This window comes from Phycodurus eques, chromosome 14, assembly GCF_024500275.1.
Source record: "Phycodurus eques isolate BA_2022a chromosome 14, UOR_Pequ_1.1, whole genome shotgun sequence".
NCBI lineage: Eukaryota > Metazoa > Chordata > Actinopteri > Syngnathiformes > Syngnathidae > Phycodurus > Phycodurus eques.
Genome location: NC_084538.1, coordinates 4,058,650 through 4,086,579, shown reverse-complemented (window position 1 = coordinate 4,086,579; position 27,930 = coordinate 4,058,650). Strand labels below are relative to the sequence as shown.

The 27,930-nt window shown below is 44.5% G+C and overlaps 1 protein-coding gene across 5 annotated transcripts; it reads right to left on the bottom strand.

Moving 5' to 3' along the window:
* Positions 1-129: 129 nt before the first annotated feature.
* Positions 130-27,565, bottom strand: LOC133412504 (nardilysin-like). 5 transcript variants are annotated; one of them, XM_061695788.1, is made up of 31 exons: positions 26,883-27,565; positions 25,027-25,261; positions 24,303-24,384; positions 22,683-22,836; positions 21,556-21,629; positions 21,394-21,489; positions 21,203-21,325; positions 19,291-19,348; positions 18,729-18,802; positions 18,509-18,578; positions 17,950-18,027; positions 15,341-15,461; positions 14,951-15,009; positions 13,680-13,734; positions 13,510-13,614; positions 9,713-9,836; positions 9,344-9,430; positions 6,811-6,930; positions 6,636-6,687; positions 6,413-6,563; positions 5,228-5,355; positions 4,987-5,149; positions 4,823-4,854; positions 4,553-4,691; positions 4,237-4,284; positions 3,873-3,925; positions 3,664-3,747; positions 2,586-2,676; positions 2,350-2,466; positions 1,389-1,478; positions 130-431 (listed from the first exon to the last, which is right to left on the bottom strand). In XM_061695788.1, exons 1-31 carry the CDS (start codon positions 27,047-27,049, stop codon positions 228-230), a joined length of 3,234 nt encoding a protein of 1,077 aa, XP_061551772.1. In that variant the 5' UTR covers positions 27,050-27,565; the 3' UTR covers positions 130-227. The 5 variants fall into 5 exon arrangements, 4 of the variants coding, with proteins under 4 accessions (XP_061551772.1, XP_061551771.1, XP_061551773.1 ...); XM_061695787.1 differs by having other exon boundaries at positions 21,394-21,629; XM_061695789.1 differs by lacking the exons at positions 24,303-24,384; positions 26,883-27,565 and having other exon boundaries at positions 21,394-21,629; positions 25,027-25,117.
* Between the last annotated feature and the right edge of the window lie 365 nt (positions 27,566-27,930).

Genomic DNA, 27,930 nt, shown 5'->3' with positions numbered 1-27,930 from the left:
GGCTCAGAAAATGGATGGATAAAATATGGCTTTGTGTATTGGAAATGACATAGGAACGAGGCTATTTTTAAAGCAACAACCCCCTTGAGCAAACGTCAAGCGCAGGTTTCAATGTGAAAAAGTGATTCTTTTATTAAGTCGCACTACTTCACTCATCACACATTGAAGTATTCGTTCGCACGCTGCATTCCACAGCAAAAAGCAGTTCAGCTCGCTAGTAACCACTGCTAGGGGAAGAAGGGCAGCTCTCGAATGAACGCGTTGATGTCCATGATGGGCGTGGCGGCCGCCATCTTGGGCGAGGGCGCCAGGATGGTGAGCCTGGACACTTCGCCGTAAGCAGAGCCGCCGGACCCCTCGCCTCGGGCGGGGAGTCCCCCCCCCTGGTCGTCGTTTTGCCCGTCGCCCTCCTCGGCGCCGAAGCCCACCACCTGTCCGGAGGAAGGGAGAGCGGTCAGAGCTGCGCGATTGCAATGACAATATTTACCCATGAGTGTTGGAATGACGAAAACAGTTTTGGGTAGTCGACTAGAAAATGTGATGAAAGTCCAGTCAAAGTCGATTAATTGATGACGTCAATGATACTTTTTCAAAACAGTACAACTGTCACTTTTTTTTCCCACCAACACAAACCACAAAGCTTTAGGAAATTTAGCTTTATGCTATCATACAATGCAAAACGCCATTCACATGCTAACGGTTAGCATCTATCGTCGCGGTTTTAGAAGCAACGGATATTTAAACAAACGATGGCGCAACACATATAGACAGATAGTATAACAATACTCACAGGCATATATTTTTTCCACCATAAAGTATTGTATTAGAGAGGGCTATTTTTCCTCATAAAAAAAAAACACATTCCGAAAAAAATGTGCCTTTGCTTGTGGCGAACGGGAGCGACGTCATGCACGTTGTGATCGCAACATCTGTGATCGACCGGCGGATCGACTGATTATGTTGAAACACTATTCAAAAGCAATGTCTGATTTTCATTGGTTAATTGTCATTACATTTTGATTTATTATTACTTTTGTCAGATTCACGTTATTTCTGTTACCACTTTGGGCTTTTCTTTATTTCTATTTTCTTAACAGAGGGGTACCAACAATTTTGTCCACGTGTGTATATTGAGGACTGACAATAAATGCTACCATACCATACCATGTATATCTTTTATTTCTGTGGAGGTTAATGAAAGTTTTTACCAGAAAAAAGGTTGTTTGTTATCAGGATTTTCTTTTTCCATAAGCAAAGGGGGGAAATTGAATAAAATCAGTCATCAGATTCTTTTGAGAAAAAAAAAATAAAAAATCCGAGATTTTATATGAACGCCATATTGCCCAGCCGTAGTGAGCGGGTGGGTGGAAAGCGGGAAAGTGGCTTACGTGCACGCTGAGTTTGCGGCTGTTGGGTCCTCGGTGATCGAAGAACCAGGAGAGCAGCTCCCCGCGCCTCATCTGCTTCAAGGCCTTGGTCTGAAGACAGGGAAAAGAATCGGCTGTGAATAACGGGCTATTTAGAGAGAGAAAAATGACTCAATTTGATGAGGACTTACGGAAAAAAATAATAATAATAATAATCCGATTCATCGAGATGAATCGGATTTTTTTTTCTTTTCATTCGTGTAACAATATTTGCCCTAAAAAGCAACATGGTTTAATTTAAATGGATTTTACTGGACGACTGATAGTTGACACAGACAGGAATACTGTAAACTCCGGAAAAATACATTTAATTGCTTTTTCAATACAAAAGAGTGGAAAAACTAATAGAGAATAGCACTGGCCAAAATTAAGCATAACTAAAATCAAAGTGACATTTTAAGACAGTTAAAAAAAACAAAACAGTTTTGCCTTTCAATAGTTTCTGCATGGCAGAGGATTGAAGTGCTTCGGTGGTATGAAAACTCCTTTTTGCACAATTTCCACAAAACCACGCTTATACAGGCTTCCGTTGAGTAGATTTTCTATGTTTGTAGTTTTTTTAATATATGAAATTTGCCTCCCATCAGTCTTCGCAACACTGTTCCACCTAATTCCTCCATTTTGGTAGCCGAGCTCTGACGTGTGCGTCAGCTTAATCGGTGTAACCAAGAAATTGTGCACTGACAAATGCGTTAATTAAAAAAAAATTATAATTCATTTGTTTGTAATGAATTAATCACAATTAAAGTCCTACCCCGAGTAATTTTCTGTTTTAAGTTGTAATATGTTGATGAAAAAAGTGCAGTACTGTCGGAGAAAATGAAAAAGGTGCTTTATCTTCTGGATCTAGTGCGCCATTGCAAAACAATCCATGAAAAAGTGTGTGTCAGAGTGTGTGCGCGTGTGTGTGCGCGTGAGACACCTCTCTGTTGAGCCGGTCAAACATGTATTGCTGTGTGACCACCTCGGTCCAGTTTCTGTCCACCTCGTCGCCCAGGTGAGTGTCGTCACACTCCTTCAGCTTCACCAGAGTGCTCACCTACAAGCACGCACACACACACAAGGACACACGAGGATGATCAAACACTGTTTCATGCAATGACTAATAGCTTTCAGCAACGTGGTGGGTCGGAATCCTATTGTAACACACACACACACCTGAGTGTTGAAGGCCTCCTCGCTCAGCGCGTCGAGCGTCTCTCCAAACGAAACGAGAAACTCTTCAATTTTTAACTCCGTCAGCTCTGTACTGAGAGCACATTGTTCACAATTCACGTTAATTATCTTTTTTTTTTTTTTCTCCCCCCCCCCCCCCCCCAACTTGACAAGGTTCACTTTTGCCTCTTTGGATTTGGCCCGAGTCCAATTGGCAATCATGCAAAGAATCCATTTCAAGTCAAACTGAGGATACGATTGCAATGTTTGTAGGAAAGTGCCAAGTAGCATTTGATAGGTGGAATTTAATTTTAATTTTTTAAATTCACATCAGTCACATTATCATAAATACAAGGGAACCGGTTCCACTGGCCGCCATCCATGCCCACCTGACCATGGAACACCTGGGCAGCCAATTGTCCCATTACCTTTGGTCCCTTAAAAATTGATATTTATGGACCTGGCTGTATATTTTGAGACATTTTTAATTTTACTAGTTGCAATAGAATGAGAAAAAGTTGGAATTTTACATGATAAGGTGGTAATATTTGGAGACAAACTTTTTGGATATTAGTGATTTTATTCTGTAGTTTGGGGGGAGGGGGGGGGAGTAACAGTTTAAGGAAAAAAACATTTTATGAGAATGAATTTGTAGGGTAAGAAAAAAAAAATCCCTATTTTAAAATAAGTCAAAATTTTGCTATATTTTGAGAAAAAAAAGTTTTGTTTTATGAGAATAAATAATTTTTTACAAAGATTAAGTTGTTAAAAAAAAATTTTTTCAAGCTATATTGTTACATTTTGAGATTTAAAAAAAAAAAAAAATCCATAATGAGAGGGAACAAAAATAGACTTTTTCGAGATGTTATAACATCATTTCGTGTATTTTATGTCTAAAATGGTCTTGTTTGCCATGTCAACATATTTTAATCCATTTTCCGAGATAAGGCGGTAACATAGCAAGAATTTTTTTTTTTTTTTTTTTTTGCGAATCAAGCCTTTATTGACATATACACATAGCCGCCTGGCAAAAGTTGCCATTTGACTGTGGAGAAAGGCTCCCGAGGATTTCCCGACTCACTTGAACTTGGACGCCTGCGTCTGCACGGTGACGGAGAAACCCAGAATGCCCGAAGTGTTTCTGCAGGCGGGGTAGACGTGGTACCTTCGCGGCGACCGAAAAGACGACGACAACAACAAGAAGAAAGAAAGTAAGCCTGACGACGAACGACGCTTCGAATTCACGCAGTGGCGCGAGGTTTGCGGGAATGACCAAGTTGAGGGACGCACCCCAGCGTCTCTTTGGTGCGAAGGAAATCAAAACAAGGCTGCTCCATAAGCATCTGCGGGGAAAAATAAAAAATAACAAATATGAAGCATGAATACTGCCGTAACCCTGAATTTGGTACAGTATTGAGAATATATTTTAAAAAAATATATATATTTTAAGGTTGCTTGTTCCGGTAGTTTTTTTTTGAAAAACGGGAATGTTACACTATTGACAAGAAATGATACTCGTTGAAAATCTATACAATAAAAAAAAAAGATCTTAACAATCACAGTATGAGTCAAGACATGCTTCAACGGCAGTAAAATGGAACAAGGCCCGAGTGTTAAACAAGCACAATAATTATGAAAAATAAATATGACTCACCACTAAGACTTCCACCAGCGTGTGCTCCCTCAAGTCTTTGGATCCAGTCTATCACATTCAAACAGATTATTATTATTACTTCAAGTAATTAAACAAGCTGTTCTTTTTGACTATCGCACTATCGGGCATCTTTAACCCATGGATCGGCACCTCGCCCGTCTGAGCGACGCTTTGGAAACGATCGGGCGAGAGGCGCCCCTCACTCCGGCTCCCGTCCGCCCCGAGCGTAACAATAAACTCGCAAGGTGTCACTGCACAGTCAAAATAATAAATCATTGCAGAGAACATTAACATCGTATCAGCCATTTTTGTCTACCTGGTAGTAGACTGTGACCTCGGAGTTGGCGTCTCCCTTGTTCAGAGATTTGACTTTACAGATGTGATGCTGCCTCGGCAGCTCCACCACTCGGAACATCACCGGCACCTCCGCCGGCAGCTTGGAGAACTGCAGCTTGCTGTGGAGGAGGAGGAGGACGAGGAGGACTGATCAAAGTATGGATGCGTTCAGGAGGAAGCAGAGAGGCGGATGATGGGATTGCTCAAGTGAGGCTAACGCAAATGGCAGCGAGTGTGGCGGTTCACTCACTCGGTCACATATTGCAGGAAGCCTCCAGACTCCTGCGGAGAAAACACAACGGCGGATTACCAACGCCAGACTTAAAACTGATACTGGAGAAGCACAGGACTTTGATGTGGAGAGTCAGTTGAGAACGCCATTGGCATCGGAGGTGTGCCACGCGCCGCACTCACGTGGCTGCTGAAGTTGCCCTGCACCAGGCCCTCGGCGTACAGCTCGGCCTTGAACCCGCGGACGAAATCCGTCAGCTCGTCGCCGGTGAGGCCGGCCACGAGCGCCTGGTACTTGTCCACCATGGACCAGCGGCCGTGCTCCAAGATCAACAAGCGCACTTCCCTGAAAACAGGAGGATATGCTAGTGAAACATTCCGGCCGCCAGAGGGCGCCAAAGGACTGAGCGTGTCAGGCACTGACTTGTTGAGCTTGGCTGGCTTGATGAGGACGTTGAAGTAGGTTTTCTTCAGCTGCTCTGAGAACATGCTGAAGACGTCCGGAGGGGCCTTGAAGTCAGCCAGGTGGTCGACGATCAGGCGGAACAGCAGCTGCGTGAGGTGAGCGGGCCCGGGCGTGCCAGGTCAATTGTGGCACACACACTCATTGGATAGCTAATGAACAGCGTTGGCATGTGACGAGTTGATGTAATTCAATTATAAAATGTATGGGATTGTAATCCATTACATTAATCAATGGGAGAAAATGTGTAATCCAATTACAGTTGCTTCGGGAAATTTCCGAGATTTATCGATTTTGTTTTTTGTTCAATTTTAGTTACATTTGAAAAATAGCCACAAAAGCTCAGAAATATATTTTTCACTTGCTCCTTCTAAAGCTGGTGCCATTCCACTGTAGTCTCATCCCCCCCCCCCCCCCCCCCCCCCCCCACAAATATGCCCTCAAAGCGCCACCTTGTGGTGCAACCTATTACTTTGTATGAGATTCTGAAAAGGTTCGACTCATAGTTATACTTTTGAACACATAAGAGAACAGAAGACTTTTGAATAATTTCATCTTAATAATTTTGTACATTTTGATGGAACATCATCATTTATCAGGGTGAAGTGACATTGTCTAAATTATGTACATTTGTCATTATGTCAACATGGTATGGTGTTTTTTCACAAGCTGTATAATGCAACAAACACATTGTTCTATCTCTATTTACATTTCATCATGTTTTGTTATCAGTTTCTTATTTGTGCAAAGAACAGATTTTTCGTGAGCTGCGCTTTTAATCCACTTTTGAGAGGAAAACATCCGACGGTCCTGCTGAAGAATTAATTCAAAATTAAGAAAAACAATCCAAATGGAATCAAATGTAATTAGCTATATTACTTTGACAAAGTAATTGAAATAGTTAACGCTATCATTGCATTTTCATCAGGGTAACTTGCAATTGCAACCAATTTCATTTCCGAAGTCATCTTCCTAACACTGCGACAATAAATTAGAAAGCAACTAAAGCTAGGTCGAGCAGTGATTTCCCAACCACTGTGCCGTGAGAGCTCATCAGACGTGCCGCAGGAAATGATCTCGTTTCGGGGTCGTCAATTTATTGGTGTACGACGGGTCGCGAACTGAGCCGGCCGTCTTGTCACTCACGGGCAGTTTGTCGTCAAATCCGTTGACCTTGATCACCAGCCCGTGCTCGCCCGCCACCAATTTATACTCCAGCTGGGCCACCTCGGCCTCGTAGGCGGGCTCGGCCAGATTGTGGCCCAGGATGTTGACCAGCAGGTCGAGCAGCACCACACTGCAATGCGAGGGAAGCAACGCATGCAAACAAAGGGAAAGGCAGGTGACTGTGAAGACGGCTTGCGCTTACTTCTTAGCAGACTGCTGGATTACAGGAGAGATGAGGTGAAATCTGATGTAGGCTGCGGAAGGAGATAATAATGATCGTTATAATAATAACAATAAACAACTCCCCTCCCCCTCATAGAGGATGCATGGATTTTCGGCAAGCGGCCATCCCTAGTTAGAGTGCCTACTAAACACACCTTTGAGAGTTTTGAATTTGTTGTTCTTCTTGTACCACAGGCAGCCTCTGTCGCTGTTGGTGACGCGCACGGGGAATTCTGTGTCGGGGCAGTCGGAAGGCTTCAGGGTGAAGTTAGTGGCTTGGAGGGGGGGACAAATATCAAGTTTGAACAACAAAATCACAGCGTCTCCATTTGGCACATTGCTTGAAATAACATTTACACAATTGTCTTGTGCATACCACCCTAAGATTTAGAAATTACAATGATCTTTTGAACAATCACCTCTCTCTGTGGCCCATCTAAAGCCTCTAATTGAATTTTAATTATTATTTCAAAACTTGGCATGGCGGGCTAGGAAAGTGGAGCGACAGGAGGCATGATCGAATACTCTGTCAATCATTTGCACACGCCCACCGCGCACAGGGAGGCTCGAGGGGACACACGCAGGCTCTCGCATTATAGTTTCTTGGCCGGATTATTTAACTCCAGCTAGCACCGGAAGTTAAAAAGAAGGAATTGGCTCACTACTTCAACTCAAGGGTCGAGATATATAACAGTGGTGTGCGTGTCCTGTACGTGGACGGCTGCATGGCTGAGCTCGGAAAACCAACGCGTGCATCGCGTCACCGTTCTCACCGAGCTGTCGGGTAAGTTGATCACCTCTCTTATTTTTTCTTTTAATTTGATTGTACCGTACATAAAAAATTTTTTTTTTTAAAAACCCGGGGCGCACTCAAAGGCGGGCCGCAGGCAAGCGCGACATAGCGCTCCTTTTCCTCCAGGCCAATTCCGGCGCTTGCGGCCGATCGAGATGCACTCTGAGGCAGCCAGGCGAGCGTGACGAACACCGTCTCTTCCTGGTTGCATTTGGCTGTCCAAGGTTAGTGAGCTGGGGGCATTTCTTTGAGCACAGACACAGCTTGCAGTTTGAAAACCGCATATTGTCCCTTGTAAGCCCATGCTGCATTTAGACATTTGATTTGTTTCTAAAGAATAAGAGTTCCGAGTTTGTGTAATACAGAACGGGAAGAAAACAAAAGTGTCATTTAAGAGAGAGGAGGCCACTATATGATTTCATGATATGGCAAAGGATGTTCATTTCTTTGTGGCACCGGTTGTTGTTTTTAGTTTCGTTAAAAAAAAATAAAAAAAGCAGAAGGCTAATTTACTGTGATGCCTTTTTGCATATGTAAATTGAGCTTGTTTCACAGAAGAAAAAAAACAGTTTTGCTGTTAAAAAAAAAAAAGAAGTTGAAAGACAGAAACATAATTATGCTGGAATTATATCGGCGATAACAGAGAGGGCATGAATACTAATATGCTCCCCGTGCGATTAGTGCGGCGGGCCCAGCCTGAATTGGGGCTTAGAAACATAAAGGATAACTTCACCAATTAAAGCCGCAGCATTAACACCTCTATTAGAGCCCTGATTATTAACCAGGGAATGTTAGAATGACAGACGGAACGCTACGGTTCACCCAGTTACTTGCTGCACTAGAAATGGAAGTTTCTTCAGAAAATACCCTTGCTTAAATGTTTAGAATTCAGCATTTGTCGCCCAAAATGGATGGCGAACGTTCGTGCCGTTGCGAATCTCCCCCAAAAGCGTTTTTTTTGTTGTTCTTTCATGCAGCATAGTTGAACATTGTGTCATTAGAAGATGGGAACATTGCGGTCATAAAGGGATGATGGAGGTGGGCAGCGCCGATGCTCAGGCTTCACTGCGGGGACTAAATGTTGGTAATAACTGGCCATGGTGCAGCTGGAGATTAGCCCGCTATTACCAGGCGGGATGAAGGGATTGATTCATTGTGTCGTACCATTTGCGACCGGGCGAGCAGAAAGCTGCAGAATGTTCCAAAATGGTGCACATGGAACAAACCAACCTTTTCCTTTCAGGTCTAAAACACATGCAGCAGTGTCACTCCTGTCGAGAGACCTCCAATTGCAACATAAAACTACAATTGGAACACCAAAACACTGATTTACTAAATCTACACCATAAATGTAGAGATGTTGTGGTCTTCCCTCAAAAATGAGTGTTTGCTTTATAAATCCGATCCATTCCTCTTTTACATGGTTTAGTCACAGACTTTCTTTCATTCTCGCGGGAATGAAATTGCCTTAAAACCTACAAAACAGTGAACTTCAGCACCCCTAAACCTCTGATCCTAGAATCACCCCTGAGCATGTCAATGATGTTTTGCACTGTTTGTTAGCATTAAGCTAAGCAGCCTTGCCTAAGACAACGCTGTGGTTGTTGTAAATACACAACGTATAATTCTCTTTGTTTTACGTGTGACGAATTGTTCACTATTTGCCGAACTGCTGCTCACTGTGACGTGAGTTGAATGGAGTTCCCAGAGTTCACGACACCGCGCTCGCATCCGAAGTTTGCGTTGCGGAAGTCAAAACGGAAAATGGATCTCGGGAAGCACGTCGGTCGCGTCACTTCCATCTCAAGGCATCAGTTCAATTCAAACACAGTTTTCCTTTGAATGCGCAACGCTGCTAATGAAAGTGAGCATTTTGAGTGCGGTCAGTCGCCCACCGATGAACCTGTTCTCGGCAGGAAGGAGAAGGTCGCTGCTCAGCTCCAAATTTCCCAACCAGCGCTCCGTCCACTCCGGCTGGATATCTGTGAGCGGGGAAACCACAAATCTCAGGCACATTTCGCTTGTGTCTAAATGAAACAAAAACGTCATCTACTTGCATCACAGGAGGCCAGTTTGGTACATTTTTCGAAAGGAAGATGACACTTGTGCGTGTGGGGCTTTTTTGTTTGTAATCACGATGAAATGTCATTGAAGCGACAGAGATAAATGGCTTGAGTGCTTTACGGTGGGGTGAATGTTGCTGCAGGGGAAGAGGAAAAGACAGTGTATTCGTGTGTGTTGCGCGACCACACACTCTCACTCACCTTCCACGCTGTATTGTGTTCCAAACCACTTCTCCCTGAGGGGACAGCGGCCTTCGTGTTCTGGTGACAACAGCATCAGGTTGGCTTTCTCGGGGGTGAGCAGGGACAGCGCTGCACCAATCACCTGCACACGCACGCAGGCAACACATTTCCTTCCGTCAGCGTCCGAATGTGTTTCTTTATGCGGGAACAATCTCACAGGGGAAGGGGGGTGGGGGGAGCGTGCATTTCACTTTCCACACAAAGTAATCTGCGGCGCAAAAGCAGACAAAGAAATGAGTGACAGAATAAAGCGCATGGGTTGGGGGGTGGGGGCGACAATTAACCAATGACTTCATCAAATAAATGAAAGACTTAAAATGCACAGTATTATTTGCAGCGGATAGGGACCAGGCTCTGCCGCGATAACGGAAAACATGAAAATGTCTCAAATTGGCTATATTAATAGTTTAAAGTGTAAATGTAGCACTAACTATGACCCCAAAACATTTTCGTATGATTTCAAAGTCATCTAAAAACATCGAACCCTTAAAAATACATGACTTTTGAGATGATTTAATTTCAACTCAATCTCATGCATGCATAAAGGGTGAAGACTCTCCGTAACTTCCTAGGCTAAACTTAGCTCCCCCGGACATATACTGAAATAAATGGAAATGCCTTTTTTTTGTTCAAGAAAATAACACTCCATAATATTGTACTTTATAAAAAAAAAAAAATACAGTAAGAACATAATTAAATAGAATATGAAGAACAGACAGAGAAACACTAACAGTTATATTACTTTTTTTTGTTGTTGTTGCAGATGACAAAGAAAATACACCTGGAAGTACACCGTTAGTGTATATATAGCTGTTCCTTCGACGGCGATTGCGGTTTTCCACCTCCGAAGCACTCAAAGCGCTTTAACGCTGTCTCCTGATTGGCAGCATCAGGAGCAACTGGGGGTTTGGTAGCTTGCTCAAGGACACTTCGGCAGGCTCACAGAGACTCAGGATCAACAACAATCGGCTTGGGAGACGACCTCTCTACCACCTGAGGCATGCCGCCCCATTCTCGAAGGGTTATAAAACCAAGACACCAATGCTATTTGTTAGCCCATCTATGGCGTTTTGCATTTTTCTTGTTGCCATTAATCAGTAATTATTTTTTGCCCACAGGTCAAAGCAAAAAAGCGACGGCTCATATTTTGAAAAAAAATTATAAGTCAGATCACTCGTATCTAAAGGCAACACTGTGTAAAATTGTACAATTATTATATAACATTTGAATTGCATTAAATCAATCTGTTAGCCAATTATTTAATGAGATAAATGAATAAATCATTTTTTTTAAAAAAAGGACAAATCAATGCAACAAATACAACAAAAGTGATTTGAAACACTTTCCATACTCACTTTTTACACTGTTTTTTAAAATGTTTTCATTTATCCTCTGCGTTTAATGCAGCCCTATGGGGGGCACAAGCCAGTGCAAACTGTAGGCCGGTCCCAAGCCCGGATAAATGCAGAGGGTCGCGTCAGGAAGGGCATCCGGCTTAAAACTTTGCCAAACAAATATGAGCGTTCATCCAAAGAATTCCATACCGGGATCGGTCTGGCCCGGGTTAACAACATCCGCCACCGGTGGAAATTCAGCTACTGTGGGTCGAAGTCGAAGAACAAGAGGTGGAAAGCGGGTTCTTCGGGAGAAAGAGAAGAGGAAAGCACAGAGCCTAGAACTGAATGTGGGGACTTTGAATGTTGGGACTATGACAGGAGTTGGTTGACATGATGATTAGGAGAAAGGTTGATATATTGTGTGTCCAGGAGACCAGGTGGAAAGGCAGTAAGGCGAGACGTTTAGGGGTAGGGTTGAAATTATTTGACCATGGTGTAGATGGGAAGAGAAATGGAGTCGGGGTTATTTTAAAAGAAGAGTTGGCTAAGAATATCTCGGAGGTGAAAAGAGTAGCAGATCGAGCGATGAAGCTGAAACTTGAAATTGAGGGTCTTATGTATAATGTGATTAGTGGCTACGCCCCACAGGTAGGATGTGACCTAGAGGTGAAAGAGAAATTCTGGACTAAGTAGTTCTGAGCATCCCAGACAGAGAGAGAGTCGTGATTGGTGCAGATTGTAATGGACATGTTGGTGAAGGAAACAGGGGTGATGAAGAAGTGATGGGTAAGTACGGCATCCAGGAAAGGGACTTGGAGGGACAGGTGGTGGTAGACTTTGCAAAAAGGATGCAAATGGCTGGAGTGAACACTTTTTTCCAGAAGAGGCAGGAACATAGGGTGAGCTACAAGAGCGGCGGTAGAAGCACGCAGGCGCAGATGACATCGTCTTGTGCAGACGATGTCATCTGAAGGAGCTTACCGACTGTAAGGTAAGTGGTAGGGGAGAGTGTGGCTAGACAGTATAGGATGGTGGCGTGTAAGATGACTCTGGCGGTGGGGAGGAAGTTTAGGAAGACAAAGGCAGAGCAGAGAACCATGTGGTGGAAGCTGACACAGGACGAGTATTGTGTAGCTTTTCGGGAAGAGGTGAGACAGGCTCTCGGTGGACGGGAGGAGCTTCCAGAAGATTTGACCACTGCAGCCAAGGTGATCAGAGAGGCAGGAAGGAGAGTACTTGGTGTATCTTCTGGCAGGAAAGGAGAGAAGGAGAGTTGGTGGTGGAACCTCACAGTACAGGAAATCATACAAGGAAAAAGGTTACCTAAGAAGAAGTGGGACACTGAGAGGACCGAGGAGACGCGAAAGGAATACATTGAGATGCGACATAGGGCAAAGGCCAAACAAGAGGCATATGATGACATGTATGCCAGGTTGGACACTAAAGAAGGAGAAAAGGATCCATACAGGTTGGCCAGACAGAGGGATAGAAATGGGAAGGATGTGCAGCAGGTTAGGGGGATTAAGGATAGAGATGGAAATATGTCGACTGGTGCCAGTAGGGTACTACATAGATGGAGGACTTTAAATACTTGAGGTCAACCGTCCAGAGCAATGGTGAGTGTGGTCAGGAAGTGAAGAAACGGGTCCAAGCAGGTTGGAACGGGAGGAGGAAGGTGTCCGGTGTGTTATGTGACAGAAGAGTCTCTGCTAGGATGAAGGGCAAAGTTTAGAAAACAGTGGTGAGGCCAGCCATGATGCACGGATTAGAGACAGTGGCACTGAAGAGACGACAGGAAGCAGAGCTGGAGGTGGCGGAAATGAAGATGTTGAGGTTCGCTCTCGGAGTGACCGGGTTGGATAAAATTAGAAATGAGCTCATCAGAGGGACAGCCGAGGTTCGATGTTTTGGAGACAAAGTTAGAGAGAGCAGACTTCGATGGTTTGGACACGTCCAGAGGAGAAATAGTGAGTTTATTGGTAGAACGATGATGAGGATGGAGCTGCCAGGCAAGAGAGCGAGAGGAAGACCGAAGAGAAGGTTGATGGATGTCGTGAGGGAAGACATGAGGGCAGTTGGTGTTCCAGAGGAGGATGCAGGAGATAGGCTAACATGGACAAGGATGACGCGCTGTGGCGACCCCTAAAGGGACGAGCCCGAAGAAAAAGAAGAAGAATTTCTTCTGTACATTTGTTCTGTTGTTGTTGCTTCATTATTATCATGATTAATTATTATTATTATTATTATTATATTACAGGACTCTTAATAATGTAAATGCTCTGTGGGCCGGATTAAAGAAAGGAGCGGGCTATACTTTGCCCGCTCCGAAAATAGAAAACAAAGTATGTTTCCTACATTTCAGCAGCATCTAAAAAAAAGCAAAAAAAAAAAGTCTAAAATGATTGCAGAGCTGGCCACCTCGCGACTGAAGTCAAACATCAACTGGTCCCCTGTCAGCAAGTCCTCCTTGGGGAACAGCTGCATGTTTTCACAGATATCCTCCACGTACTCTATAGGGTCGCTCTGAAAGAGGAGAAGACAGAATGATGCAGCGCAGGCGGCGCCGGCGGAATGACGCGGGTTCCTACCTCCTCCTGATAGCGAAACTCGTTGGCCTCGATTTTCTGAATCTCTTCGTATATCCTGAGCGTGTGATGACAAAGATATTTAGAGGAGCAAAACGAGTCCAAACGTTACTTTTACACTCAACGGTCTGGCTCTGTGGCAAACTGTGAAAAACACGTGGCATTGAACGCACCAGGAAAAAAGAAAAGTACACTATATGTAGAGTATTCATCTTACATTTTTAACAGCAGTGGCGGGTTGATTTTTTTTCTCTCCTCCTCCTCGCCCCTTGTGGCCTGCAACTGTGTGACTGACGACCCCAATGTCGTCGTGCCGGACATCTGGCGGCGACTCTAACTACTTGCTACTCACGCGTGGGGCATGACGACAGACACCCCGAAGCCCAAATAACACAAATTACACTTCAGGAAAGATGTATCTTTTCCAGTTGCGGCCATAGTTTGATGGCTAACTGCATGCCATACTGGTAGAATTGGGCCAAGTTATTATGAATAATAATTATTATGAATAAGGAAGTGGCCATTCTGCCGAATGGCCACTACATGGAGCAAGGCCGCTTGACGTTTCTATAGTGGGGGTGGGCCGCCTCATGTTGTTGTTTGGTGACATCAGCGCGACCCTGATGTAGCCCCACCCAAAAACTCCAGACAACTGAGATTGTGAATAGCGGTTTAAAGCTATATCGCAACAATTCAGGACTATACTGTTCTCAGTCTTTGCATGCTTTCAACACCTTTCTTCAAACGTATTTAATGTATTGAGAAACAAAACACAACGATGACTTCTGTGGGACTTTAACGCTGATGTTAAATGGTATATATGTTGCAGTACTATGACCCTTTAAGCAATAGACTGAACACAAACAGTGCAGCAACACATGTACTGTAGACAGACAACATATCATGTCCAGCATGTCCATTCAATTGATGCAGTGTGACAAAAACTGTTTTTTGTTTGAGATACAGTAGCTGGAAAGAGAGAGTGTTTTCAGTCACGAGCGTGGTCACGGAACTAATTCAACTCTCAGGGCACCACAGTATTTCCTATGTTAAAAACTTATGCAGCAAAGACCCCGCTATCGAGTATCAGCAAAAGTATCCGGTAGTAGAAATACATTTCGGTATCGTACCACTGTGGTTGGCACCACAACCGCAGGGTATCGAAAAGCACGGGTTTTGGCACCCGTGTGCAACTCTTGTGTACTGCGCTTGGTGGAAACGTGTGTGTGTGTGTGTGTGAGTGTGTGTGTGTGTGTGTGTGCTCATGTTCGTGCCTTTTCTGAGGTCCAAGTAACTGCAGCATCTTGAGGTACTGGAATACCAGGTGGGTGACCTGCAGAAATTGAAATAAAAATGCACATATTATTTAATTACATTTTTTAATTTGAGTGGGCACATTTAAACAGCGTCCAGGAGACCGTGGCAACATTTCAAGAGCAGTTAAGACAGTCCGAAAAAAAAAAAAAAAAAAAAAAAAAAAAAACACGGTCCCTTTTGCTGGACGGCTCCCCGGTTAGCCAGCGTTGCCGTGGGAACCACTCGCGCTCCACTCTTCCCAGAAATGACCCGTTGTTGCATCTATCACCGAGGCAAATACGCAAGCTGGGCTGGTTGTCTATTGTACATGGGACCAAAATAGAAGAGGCGGGGTGCAGGAAGTTCACCTGGTAGAAGTTCTGAAAACCTTTGTCTGTGAGCGTGATGGAGATGGAGAAGATGGAGTAGGTGGTGTTCTGATCGAAGCCGGTTTCGCTGTTGCCTCCGACTAGAGCGAGAGCCCAGCACCTGTAATTGTACACATCGGGCATCGGTTAACAATAATCCCCCCCCGCCGACTCTCCGTTCCCCAGTTATCCGCTGAAAAACGACACAAGAAGCGGCAAAAGCCCGGTCTAAATAGGAATTGGTGTCAAAGAGGTACATTATGCTGAAATGATAGATCTCGACTGAAAGACAAGCCTTATACTGTATGTCGGGAGGAGCTGAGTTTAGCCTGGGTTGTGAGTGGAAGCTACGGGGAGTCTTGGCCACATGCGCAAGTACAACCCCAATTCCAATGAAGTTGGGACGTTGGGTTAAACAGAAATAAAAACAGAGTACAATGATTTGCAAATCATGTTCAACCTATATTTAATTGAATACACGACAAAGACAAGATATTTCATGTTCAAACTGATAAACTTTATTGTTTTTAGCAAATAATCATTTACTTAGTATTATATGGCTGCAACCCGTTCCAAAAAAGCTGGGACAGGGTCATGTTTACCACTGTGTTACATCACCTTTTCTTTTAACAACATTACAATTTTGGGAACTGAGGACACTAACTGTTGAAGCTTTGTAGGTGGAATTCTTTCCCATTCTTGCTCGATGTCCAGCTTCAGCTGTTCAACTGTCCAGGGTCTCCGTTGTCGTATTTTACGCTTCATAATGCGTCACACATTTTCAATGGGAGACAGGTCTGGACTACGGGCAGGCCAGTCTAGTACCCACACTCTTTTACTACGAAGCCACGCTGTTGTAACACGTGCAGAATGTGGTTTGGCATTGTCTTGATGAAATAAGCAGGGGCATCCATGAAAAAGACATCGCTTGGATGGCAGCATATGTTTCTCCAAAACCTGTATGTACCTTTCAGCATTAATGGTGCCTTCACAGATGTGTAAGTTACCCATGCTATTGGCACTAACACAGCCCCATACCATCACAGATGCTGGCTTTTGAACTTTGCGTCCATAACAGTTCGGATGGTTCTTTTCCTCTTCGGCCCGGAGGACACGATGGCCACAATTTCCAAAAACAATTTGAAATGCGGACTCGTCGGACCACAGAACATGTTTCCACTTTGCATCAGTCCATCTTAGATGAGCTCGGGCCCAGAGAAGCCGGCGGTGTTTCTGGGTGTTGTTGATAAATGGCTTTTGCTTTGCATAGTAGAGTTTCAAGTTGCACTTACGGATGTCGCGCCGAACTGTATTTACTGACATTGGTTTTCTGAAGTGTTCCTGAGCCCATGTGGTGATATCTTGTACACATTGATATCAGTTTTTGATGCAGTGCCGCCTGAGGGATCGAAGGTCACAGGCAATCAATGTTGGTTTTTGGCCTTGCCGCTTACATGCAGTGATTGCTCCAGATTCTCTGAACCTTTTGATGATATTATGGACCGTAGATGATGAAATCCCTAAATTCCTTGCAATTGTACGTTGAGGAACATTGTCCTTAAACTGTTGGACTATTTTCTCACGCACTTGTTCACAAAGCGGTGAACCTCGCCCCGCCTTTGCTTGTGAATGCTCCTTTTCTACCCAATCATGGCACCCACCTGTTCCCAATGAGCCCGTTCACCTGTGGCATGTTCCAAACACGTGTTTGATGAGCATTCCTCAACTTTCTCAGTCTTTTTTGCCACCTGTCCCAGCTTTTCTGGAACGTGTTGCAGGCATAAAATTCCAAGTCAATGATTATTTTGCTAAAAAGTTTATCAGTTTGAACATTAAATGTGTTGTCTTTGTAGTGTATTCAATTAAATATAGGTTGAACGTGATTTGCAAATCATTGTATTCTATTTTTATTTAGGTTTAACACAACGTTCCAACTTCATTGGTAATTGAGGTTGTACAAGCACAGACCCGGGAGAAGCAGAGAGGTTACGATGGTACTTCCGTGTCTTCGTCTCTCCAGTTTGCAACCGCAGTGTACTTATAGTACCTGACGGGTTTAACCAAGCTAATCTATAGTCCATTTCTTCTTCCACCACATTAAAAGAAGGTTCCCTGTTATGGATATGACTGACCGACTGAAAACATGGAGGGAACATACCGTGTGAAAAGGAGACGAGGCTTTATTGCCTGCCGGGCCCAAATAAGCACTGAGAGGGCACTTTATGCCGCACCCCACTTAACACAGCGAACCACTCGACTGGCTTTGAGCGCTCTCCAAGTCGTCCGCTGTCGTCCTTCATCAAGCACGGGAAACAAAGCGTCAGGAACGTTCCACGCGAGCCGCCGAGTGGTGTCGACGTGAGGGAGGGCGTTTATTGGAGAACCGTTTTGTATTGTGAGATGACTGAGAGAGGTTTATTTTTTGGGGGGTGAATGGCTTGGCCACTTAGTCACAAGAGGCTGAGAAGCTCTTTTAAAAAAACAAAACAAAAAACAAAAAAAAAACTTAAAACCTGTGTGTGTGTCCCAGTAATTTGAAGGCTTTTAAATTATTATTTTTTATTATTTGGAGGGCTCTCACATGAGAAAAGCAAAGAGAAACTACTCACTTCCTCCGGAGCACCGACAGGATGCTTCCTGGGCCTTCGTGGCCAATCAGCCACGATATGTACTGAAGAGGCTTCACCCTGCAAAGGAAAAACGTTGTGAGGACCAAAAACAAAACAACGGAGGTGTGCATTTGTGCATTTCATTCTATGGACATAACCCTCCTGTTATATTTGGTTCTGTGCTTCACCAAAAATGTTCATGTGTTTAACCATAAAAAAAGATGTTTCCTGTGTGGATCAATATAATATATAAAACTAGCACTGAACAATATTGCACCATATAAAAACAGGATGACACAAAGGAAGTTGAATAGTACTTCTACTACAGGTACATCTCAATTAGAATATGGCAGAAACATTCATTTATTTCAGCACTCATACATTATACATTTATTTCACAAGGAAGACTAAGGAGATTAGCAATTACGTTTCAAATACACACAAAAAAAAAACATTCCATGAACACGTGTAATAATCTGTTTATTATGTATAATGAGTAATAATTTGTCAATCCGCTATTTTCTTTTATTTATTTTTATTTTATTTATTTTGAGGGTACCTGTAGTGTTTCGCTTGAGGGGGAAGCGCCCAGGTGATATTCAATGCATGCACCTTCCGAACGGGGACGACTGCAGGCACCAAAAAAAAAAAAAAAAAAAGAAAACAGTACAGGATTGACCTTCAACTACTCCACTATGACAACATCAAACAACTATTTAGCCTCAGCAGTCACATTTTGAGGGTCCCAACCCCAAATATTGATGGATATGGTAGTGTACCTCTGTATAGTTTGTTGAAAAAGGGCGTGTCAAAGGGATCAAGCATGTCGGAAAAGTCCGGCTTGGGAAGGCCACTGCGAGTATGAACACACAACATCAAAATTAACAGTACACAAAGAACAAAAGCATATCCAGTGGAAACTCGGGTTAGGAATTGAATTGAAACGTTCAGAAACCAAGGTAACCTTTCCCATTGAAATGAATGGAAATGCAATTAATCTGTTCCAGGTGCAGAACAACGTCATATTTACCTTATTGTGAATGCTCTGTGGTTAAAAATAAATAGTGTGCATTATATAGAAATAGCTGAAAACACAATTGATTATGATGAAATAAATACCAATGCGTTTGCTAGCAAATCACTGTGCGGCGTCGTAGCCTTTTCGGTTAGGGTAACGTTTACGTTCACTGTGGTTACTGCTCGCCCTAAATGCCCACCAACTCCCACAATGCAGCACAGCTTTTGTGTTGCATTGTGGGATGCGGCAGACATTTTAGGCTAAGTCAACTAAAATGGTTGTGCATGTAGAGTGGAAGACGAGCCTTTATGGGCAACACTTACTTGTTGGGCACCTTGCTGAAGATCTCTCGCACCCACTTCTCCAACGTGTCCAGTTTCTCTGCAGGCACAAAATTACAAGTGTGCCAGTCAGTCAGTCACCACAGTAACTGCAACTTGACAATCTGAATCAGGAACATCCTTCATGTTACTACATCCAGGCGTGTATTTGCTTGGTGTTAGTACGCTAATGTTTTCAGCTCTTCTGTCATATTGTGATGATTTTTTTTTTTTTTTTTTTTTTGCTCGTGGAAAGCGACACATGGGAGGTGATTTGGGCATTTTCTGTGTGGATTTCTGACATGATCCGCAAAGAAAGGCAACTGACTGACTCTGTGAAAGCTCTCAAAATTGTGTTTTTGAGGCCAAACTGAGAGAAAAAAGTTTTTGCTTCATACAAGCAGCGGGATGAGACAAGTTTTGAGAATAAAATTAATCGGATCATTTTTACCCATAGCAAATAACGCAAATGTTCAAACTGTGGTCATTGCAAAACCCTTATCAACTGTACAGGGGATGTGAGGTGGACGATTATGCCCTTAAAATAAAATCTCAGACAATTTTCACAAAAATCTGACTTCCGATTTTAAGCATTTTTCCATTTTGCTGATAGAAACAGCAAATGCCAATGACCCAAAAAGTTTTTTTCTTTTTGCTTTGGTTTTCCCTTCTGAGATTTGCTTTATTTCTCCTGATACCAGCCAAGCTTTGAAACAGTTTTTCACCAACATCAACTTCCACGGATATATAGATATATTTTTTTATACTTTACAGATAAGAAGAAAATAAGTGTTTCCTCTTTGAAAACGCCCCTTTGGCCAAAACATGCATGTAAACACGATTCCTAGTTAACATTTTAAGTGTTCAAAAATGATTTTCTCATGTAATGTTGTACAGATGGGGCAAGGTGACCTCGGCAAAATATTAGCGACTTGGAAGCACATACCTCAGGTCAAAAGTTGCCATTATGGATAAATTAGAGCTTTTGTAACTCCGTACGTCCTGTTTAAATGGGCGCCATGTCATTGGCAATCTTCAGCTTGATTGCCTTCCATCGGGCTCCTTTCTTGTCATAAGCAAAACAATGCGAAAATAAGTCTGCTTATGTTCTCTGTTTCTTAGCGGGAATTAACCTCGCGAGCAGATTTTTTTGATTTTTCTGTTTGCGGCAGGGCTCGAAAAGCGGGGGTTCACTGAATTATTATAATCAGTGCTAACGTATTATTGCTTTTGCCGTATCATATGTGTGCTGCTTTGGTCACAATAGGTCCCATTTCCTGTTCGGTGGTCATCAACGGACTTTCCTTCTTTGCCATCACTCTTCTGTGACGGAAAATCCCAAATATTGGCTGAAGTCTTCGAGATGAAGCAAGCCAATTCTGCAAAGACCATGTTTTAGGATTCACAATTTTAACCCCCCCCCCCCCCCCCCCCAAATGTCAACACGAGTCATCATCGGACTCCTGCTCAGCTGTTAATGAGCCGCCTGATATTTCCTGCGAGAACGCGCCAAGACCCGACGATGACATCACCGGGATGAAGTCGGCGACCCGAGGCGAGCTGCGAATAATTAGCCACGCTCGGCCGGTGACGGACGCGTGGAGCGGCTCCTCATTAGAGCTTTGCGGCTTCATTAAGAGTCAATTAATCAGCGGATTGCTCGTTAAAGAGTTCTGTCAATCTGCTCACCGGCAGGTTGTTGACCGACGATACACGTGGACCCCTGCGAGTTGGACTTTCATCATTAAAAATGTTTTAAATTTTTTTTTTTTTTAGAATTTGACCTGACCTTGTGAAGCTACAAAAACAAGATTTTCCACTAATTTAGATTCATCCATCTGTGTAGTAAAGTGAACCCCCACCTGTTTGCGGTTCGTCACTTGCAAATGCAGCTAAAAAGAGCAACGTTGCTCACCTTTGGACTGGACAGCCAGGGTCATGTAATGTGCAGAGTAGTGTTTCTTCCAGAAGGCTCGCAGTTGCTTGTAGACGCTGATCTTCTTCTGTTTGGGCTCTTGCTTCAGAGTCTGCGCGTTCCCTGGCAACCAGTCAAAATCAACAAATTGTGGTACGAGGAGAACGTGGCGAGCACACCCGCCTACTCACCCCAGCAGAACTTGGCCATGGGGTGTCCCGCTTTGGCCAGACTCCCAAACAGCATCTCCTTTCTGTGCGAGTCGGACGGCTTGGCCAGCTGGTACTCTGACGGGGCGGGAGAGGGCGATGACGGCGGTTTTCGAGATGGAATACGAACACGTGCGGACTCACCGCTGTCGACGGCCTCCACCTCCCTGTCTATGGCATCTCGGATCATCAGCGGGCAGATGAAGAACTGAGCCCACCTAAAACAGAGGACAAGAGATGTACACAGAGATTTGTTAAATTACCACATCGGAGCTCTCTCTTGCTAGCCGTTTAGACAGCGTCTACCAGGGTGTTGCCACAAAACCAAATCCAATTATGGCTACATTGCGTTCGTTTCATCCAATCCCCACATCCATGTTCGGGACTTACAAATGACTTCGGCACGAAAAAAATAAATAAATATAGACTCAATAGTAACCTTAGGCTGGTTTCCTGATGACAAATTGAGTTTTCAGCCAGATTTTGGCGAGCCCACATTTGCTTTGAAAACCTGTGCGCGCCTGCTGACGTGGTCTTGGTTGCTAAACAAATCAATGTAATTGGTCCGTCCCCACTTCATCTCTTATTTGTACGTAATATTAAACAATTTAAAGTGGTGAAAATAGCTTGAGAACAAATCTATTGTTGTCATTCTGAGGAAGCCTGTGGCGTTATTGTCGCTTGTATTGAAAGTCTGGGTAGTTTTTTTTTTCTTTTCTTTCGACAATGAGGAGTGAAAATAGTGAGATTAGATCCTATGTTACTGCCACAAAAAGTTTAAAAGTATGACGTTAGTTGAATCAAATCCCCCATCAACAAAATTCCTTCCATCAATTGAATGCACATGTCATCATGGCCCTTTGATCAATCCTGCAACCCGTAGGCAACCGCATAATGAAATCTGTGTTTGGCTATGTTGCATTAGCTTGATCAAATTCCACGTGATCCACAAACTTAACCAACCATTCGAATCCAAAAGTAACGCTGAAGTCCCTTTGTTAACTTTTGCTGTCTACCGCAAGCAGCAAACAAAGTTCGGTCAAGATAAACGGCGCAACAATTATGCGCGTCTGCTGCGTCGCTGTGGTTCCACAACATTTTTAATAAGGCCCAGCGCAACGTTGACGCATCCCGTTGATTCGGAAAAGGGAGGCAGCGGTGTCTTAATCGGGATCACTTCAACGGGTCTTCCCGTTTGGCCGCTTAAAATGTTATCCCCCTCAGCCATGCTGTTCCCGCACGCAACAAAAGCACCTCTGATCCGCTCTCACCTGTCGAGCGCCTCTTTGAAGCTTTTCCTTTGCACGTCAAACTGGAAGACGGTCCTCTCGCAGTCGGTGGAGGCGTTGTCGCTGCCGCCGCGCTTCTTGAGGAAGGCATCAAAGCCGTTTTCCGAGGGGTACTTCTCGCTGCCCATGAACACCACTGATGCGGCGTGGGAACAAAGCACATGAGCCACGATTCCAAAAATGTCAAAGACAAGCCTCCGGCTCGCCTCGACACTTTTTCTCTTTGCCAGCTTCTCTTTTGCGAATTTAACAGCCGGTCCGAACTCGCCACCTGAAAGCCGGCTCTAAATATGGCCGTAAACATCCGCCGACGGCTTTTACGGCGAGCGTGATTTCGGACCGGCCGTCAAAAGTCTTTCGACAGGCCCCCTCAGTGAATGAGACAAACGATTTCTCTTCGGAGGCATCGAGAGTAAACAGGAGGCGATTTACATCGTGTCTTGCATTGCAAGAGGGCTTGGAGATGTACTGGAAAACATTCAACTGAAGCTTAAAGCAGCTGTATGCTAACACAACACAAAAGGCCATTGACGGGTTAACAATTAGCATCGGTGTCGCTGTGCTAGAAACCTTTTAAGCAATGGATGTTTTAACCCAACCGGTGGCGCAACACATGCAGAGAGGCAATATAACAATACTCACAGGCATATATTATTCATCCTGGGTGAAAAAGGACTACTATTATTGCAGCTTTTTCTGTGAGTCATGATCAAACCTGTGTGTCGTATAACGCTTGCATGCATTCTACTGCCCACTGGTGGTCAAGGTGTGCACGCCAAAAAAGAGCAGCACAATGTCCAATGAAGTGAAGGGGGAGGAAAAAAATGTATTCTTTACATTCTATTCATGTCATTACTGTATGATTTTATAAAATACAATATTATAAAGTGCTATTTCTCATATTATAGAACACACTCCAACATTTTTTGTTTTTCATTCTTTCTTTTTTTGCAACAATGTGTAAATGTTTGACCCTAAAGGAAAAACATCAAAATCATGTTTATGTTACTGGAAAAGTGTTTTATTGTGGACCAGCCAGGACTGACAGCGTTGACGCTTACGATGCCGTTCAGAGTTGTGCAGTGTTTGTCATGCACTAAAATCAAAAAAATCCAAAAAATTGAAAAAAGCAATAAAGCCAGATGATGTACTAATTTCACCGATTCTCTATGTATTTCAGAAGAAACGCAATGTCGAAGTTTCACATAAAACCCAATGTTCTTTACCGCAGCTTTAAGAGTCACTTTTTTCTTGCAAACCTGTTTTGGAACGCAAGGTACCATTTACAGTATTGATGCACGGAATTTAAAAAGAAATCCAAGGAAAAAGGGGTCAAAGTGAGTAATTACACGAGTCAAGTAACTTCTGGAGGATCTTTAACATCGGTTACCCGTGCACCTTCTGTTCTTTGTTAATACGTTTTGATCCCGTCCAAGTTGGAGGTACAAACGTGGATGGAGGGTGTGACGCTCAAATTGAATTGGTGATGGGTGAGCATGTGAGAGGCTGCAGTGAATTAACCTTTGAGAGCTTGCCCACCGCACCCGCACCCGCACGCGCTATCCCTCCCATCAATTCACTGTAATTACTGTAATGACTTACTGTGTTCCAGAAAGTGGGCAAGGCCAGGGAGGTCAGTGGGATCACTGAAGCTGCCCACTCCGACACACAGAGCGGCTGCAGACTGACACACGCACACACAAAAACAGCGAGCATGACATTTGGCAATTTTAGCCATCAGAGAACATGACATTATGTGCGCGGTACTTTTGTGAAACTTGAATTTGGTGTTTCAGTTCTATTTGCAGAGTGGCAGGACTGAACGTGGCTATGAATAGCTTACTTTTCATGTTTTTTTGTTTAGTTTTTTAAATAGGGTGCGTGAGCGTGAGAGGAGGGGTCAGAGGTTGGATTTGCACCAATACCTCCAAACTGTGAGGCAGACGTGCTAACCAGTCGCCCACCGTGCCGCCAAGTACGATGCCTTCGTTGGCTTTAAATTGATTTCTTTTTTTAAGGGTGCATGCATGCAGGAGGGGGTGCTCTCCCCCTCCTGCATCAAATTTTTTTTTTTTTAGTTATAAAAGGATTTGTTTTTTCTTTTTAAGGGTGCGTGCGGAAGGGATGAGGTATGCGTCAACTCCGTCTGGTTGTCTTAGGGGGTGCGTGGCTTAAACAGTTTGGGGAAATGCTGTTGTATACCAGGGGATTCCCAAACTCCCAAAGTGCGGTGTTCCCACCACTGCCCCCGGGACTGCGCGATGTCACGTATCAAGTGCAACGGCGGTGTGACGCACTGACACCAAACGGACACCGTTGCGTGTACCTGCTTCTCGGCATTCTCTCTCTTCTTCTTCCACTCCCAATCATCGTCCTCGTCGCCGCCCTCATCCGACTCTTCCTCCATTTCATTGTCCTCCTCCTCCTCCTCCTCCTCGTCCTCGTCCTCCTCCTGCTCCTCCTCACCACCTTCCTCTTCCTCCTCTTCGTCTTCCGATACGGGCGGGCCGCTGTAGTCCGAGATGAGCAGAGCACGCAGCCCGTTGTCCAGCACAATGCACCTGCAGAGGGGAAAGACAGAAACTAATTAAGGCTCATTATATCCGTCCTCCACTCTTATAAAACACCACGCCTCAATTAGATCACCAGGTGCACGGTACACTTGAAGAAATAAATGCCTCACCTCAAATAACGCCTCCTTTTTAGCTCTGGAGGGGAAAAAATACAAGCGCTGGTGTCACTCGGTGGTTGTCGTCACCTTCATAATGACATCTAGAACCACCACGTCACGATAAACTTTTTAACCACAACATACAATTACCATCGACCTTTGAGCAGACGTGGCATCTGTAAAGCTGACATCTACAATTATTGTGGACGGTTATTTTATCATTGCCGTCCAGTGAATTTTATTTTTTAATTTATATTTTGCTTTTCAGCGCAGCCATATACCAATCGCTCAGTGTGCGGGGGTGAGTCGCCAACTGTCATTTTGTGTGCCGGTCCGGTCCGGTCCGATCGGGTTCGACCGCATCGTGCAGTGTGCAGCAGGCCTAACGTGCATCAGTGGGCGGACTTTGACAGCCAAGAAACATGACTACTTGGGCTGTAAATGCAACTTCCAGTGGCAATGCAAAAGTCATCCAGGTCCTGAAGGAACAAGCCAGCCCCAGAACATCACACCACAACCACCATGATCGGGTGTTGTATATTGTTCTTTATCTGAAATGTTGTGTAACATTTACGCAGCTGAATGAGACGCCAGTTCAACTTTGGTCTTGTCAGTGCATCGAATATTTTCCCAAAAGTCTTGGGAATCGTTCAGATGTTTTTGTTTTTTTTGCTGTGCTATTGGGGTGATTCTTTTTGGCCAGCCACTCTTCCATCTTGGATAATGGCTCTCACCATTGTTCGCTGGAGTCCTAAAACTTTAGAAATGCCTTTGTAACATTTTCTAGACTGATAGATGTCAATTACTTTTATTTCTCATCTGTTCTTGAATTTCTATGGCTCGTGGCATTTTGTTGCAGCTTTTTGAAACGTCATTTTGTCAGACAGGTTCTATTTGCGGCAGCACGGTGTACGACTGGTGAGACCGTCTGCCTCACAGTTCTGAGGACCGGGGTTCAATCCCCGCGGGGCCCCGCCTGTGTGGAGTTTGCATGTTCTCCCCGTGCCTGCGTGGGTTTTCTCCGGGCACTCCGGTTTCCTCCCACATCCCAAAAACGTGCACGGTAGGTTAATTGACAACTCTAAATTGCCCGTAGCTGTGAATGTGAGCGAGAATGGTTGTTTGTTTGTATGTGCCCTGCGATTGGCTGGCAACCAGTTCAGGGTGTACCCCGCTTCCTGCCCGATGATAGCTGGGATAGGCTCCGGCACGCCCGCGACCCGCGTGAGGAGAAGCGGCTCAGAAAAATGGATGGATGGATGGAGGGTTCTATTTGCATTAAGTGATTTCTTGATTGAACAGGTCTGGAGGGCAAATACTTTTTCACAGCACTGCAAAGAGTATAGGCAAGACAACCATTCAAGCTCATATTCACACTTTTGGACAGTGAACCTAAAGTGCATGTATTTTAGAACGTGGGAGGAAGCTCCGGGCCCAAGATTCGAAACCTAAACCCCAGAACTGTGAGGCAAACGCGCTAACCACTGGTTCTGTTTTCCAGTGTGTCTTACCTGTACTGTTTGAGATCACTTGGAGATTTCATGATGTCCTCGTCTCCTTGGTTGTCCTGTCCCGTGTCCCCCACATCAACCCGGCGCTCCTCTTCATCCCCAGCTGGGCCCCCCGTTTGCGAGCGCAACGCCGGCGGGGCGTTTCTGGATTTGCCGGGCTGGGGCATGGTAGGGACTTTTTGTTGTTGTTGTTGTTGTTGTTTTACGGTCACCGCCGTGGGCAGTCGAACGCGAGCGGCGGGCGTCGACAAGCGGACAGCTCGCTGTCGCCGGTAATGTCCTCCTGCTCGTCCACGCAGCGTGTCAGCCAGCAGGCAGCGATGATGGAGAGTGCGTGTGGCACAAGCGACGCAGAGGAGAAAAGGATGCAGAGGCCACACGCACACACACGTACACAAAACCAGACACGCAGGCAGCAGCCCACAATGCTTCTATTCACACATGCTCTCTGGTGCTTTCGCCTATTCAGCTGGATGTCAGCTAAAACAAAACAAAACACTAAAACATGTGACCCGGCGAATCTCTCGTTTACAAGCCGCACACAAACACAACACGCGAGGTCTTTTTAAAAACGCCAACGGAGACTGCGACGAACCCCTACACATTACACTACTCAAAGACGGAGAAATCAACTTCATTTATGTGAGGAGAAAACAAAACAAAAACATCAACGCAGCGTTAACTGGCTGTCACTTTGATAGTGTGAAATCAAAGAAGCGCTAACTGGTTTAATGTCAAAGATTAAAGCCCTAATTTGCTTCCTGTTTACTGTGGGGCCCCGCGCCAGCAAGTCACAAGCTGCGCTGTGATCGGCTTAGAGGTTTCGGGCAGTCACTGTCGCGCCGTATGATATGCGAAAATCTCCATGTGCGGGCTTTTCCGCACTGAAATAATGACGATCTCGTCTCAAATGACGTACTCAGTTTAACTGAATGCAAAGTGGATACATTCTGTTGTATGATGGCAACAGGTGGATACGCAGGTTTATCTTACTTTCTGCCCTCTAATGGAAGAACATGTTATTGTTCTGTCTGTCACTATACGTCGC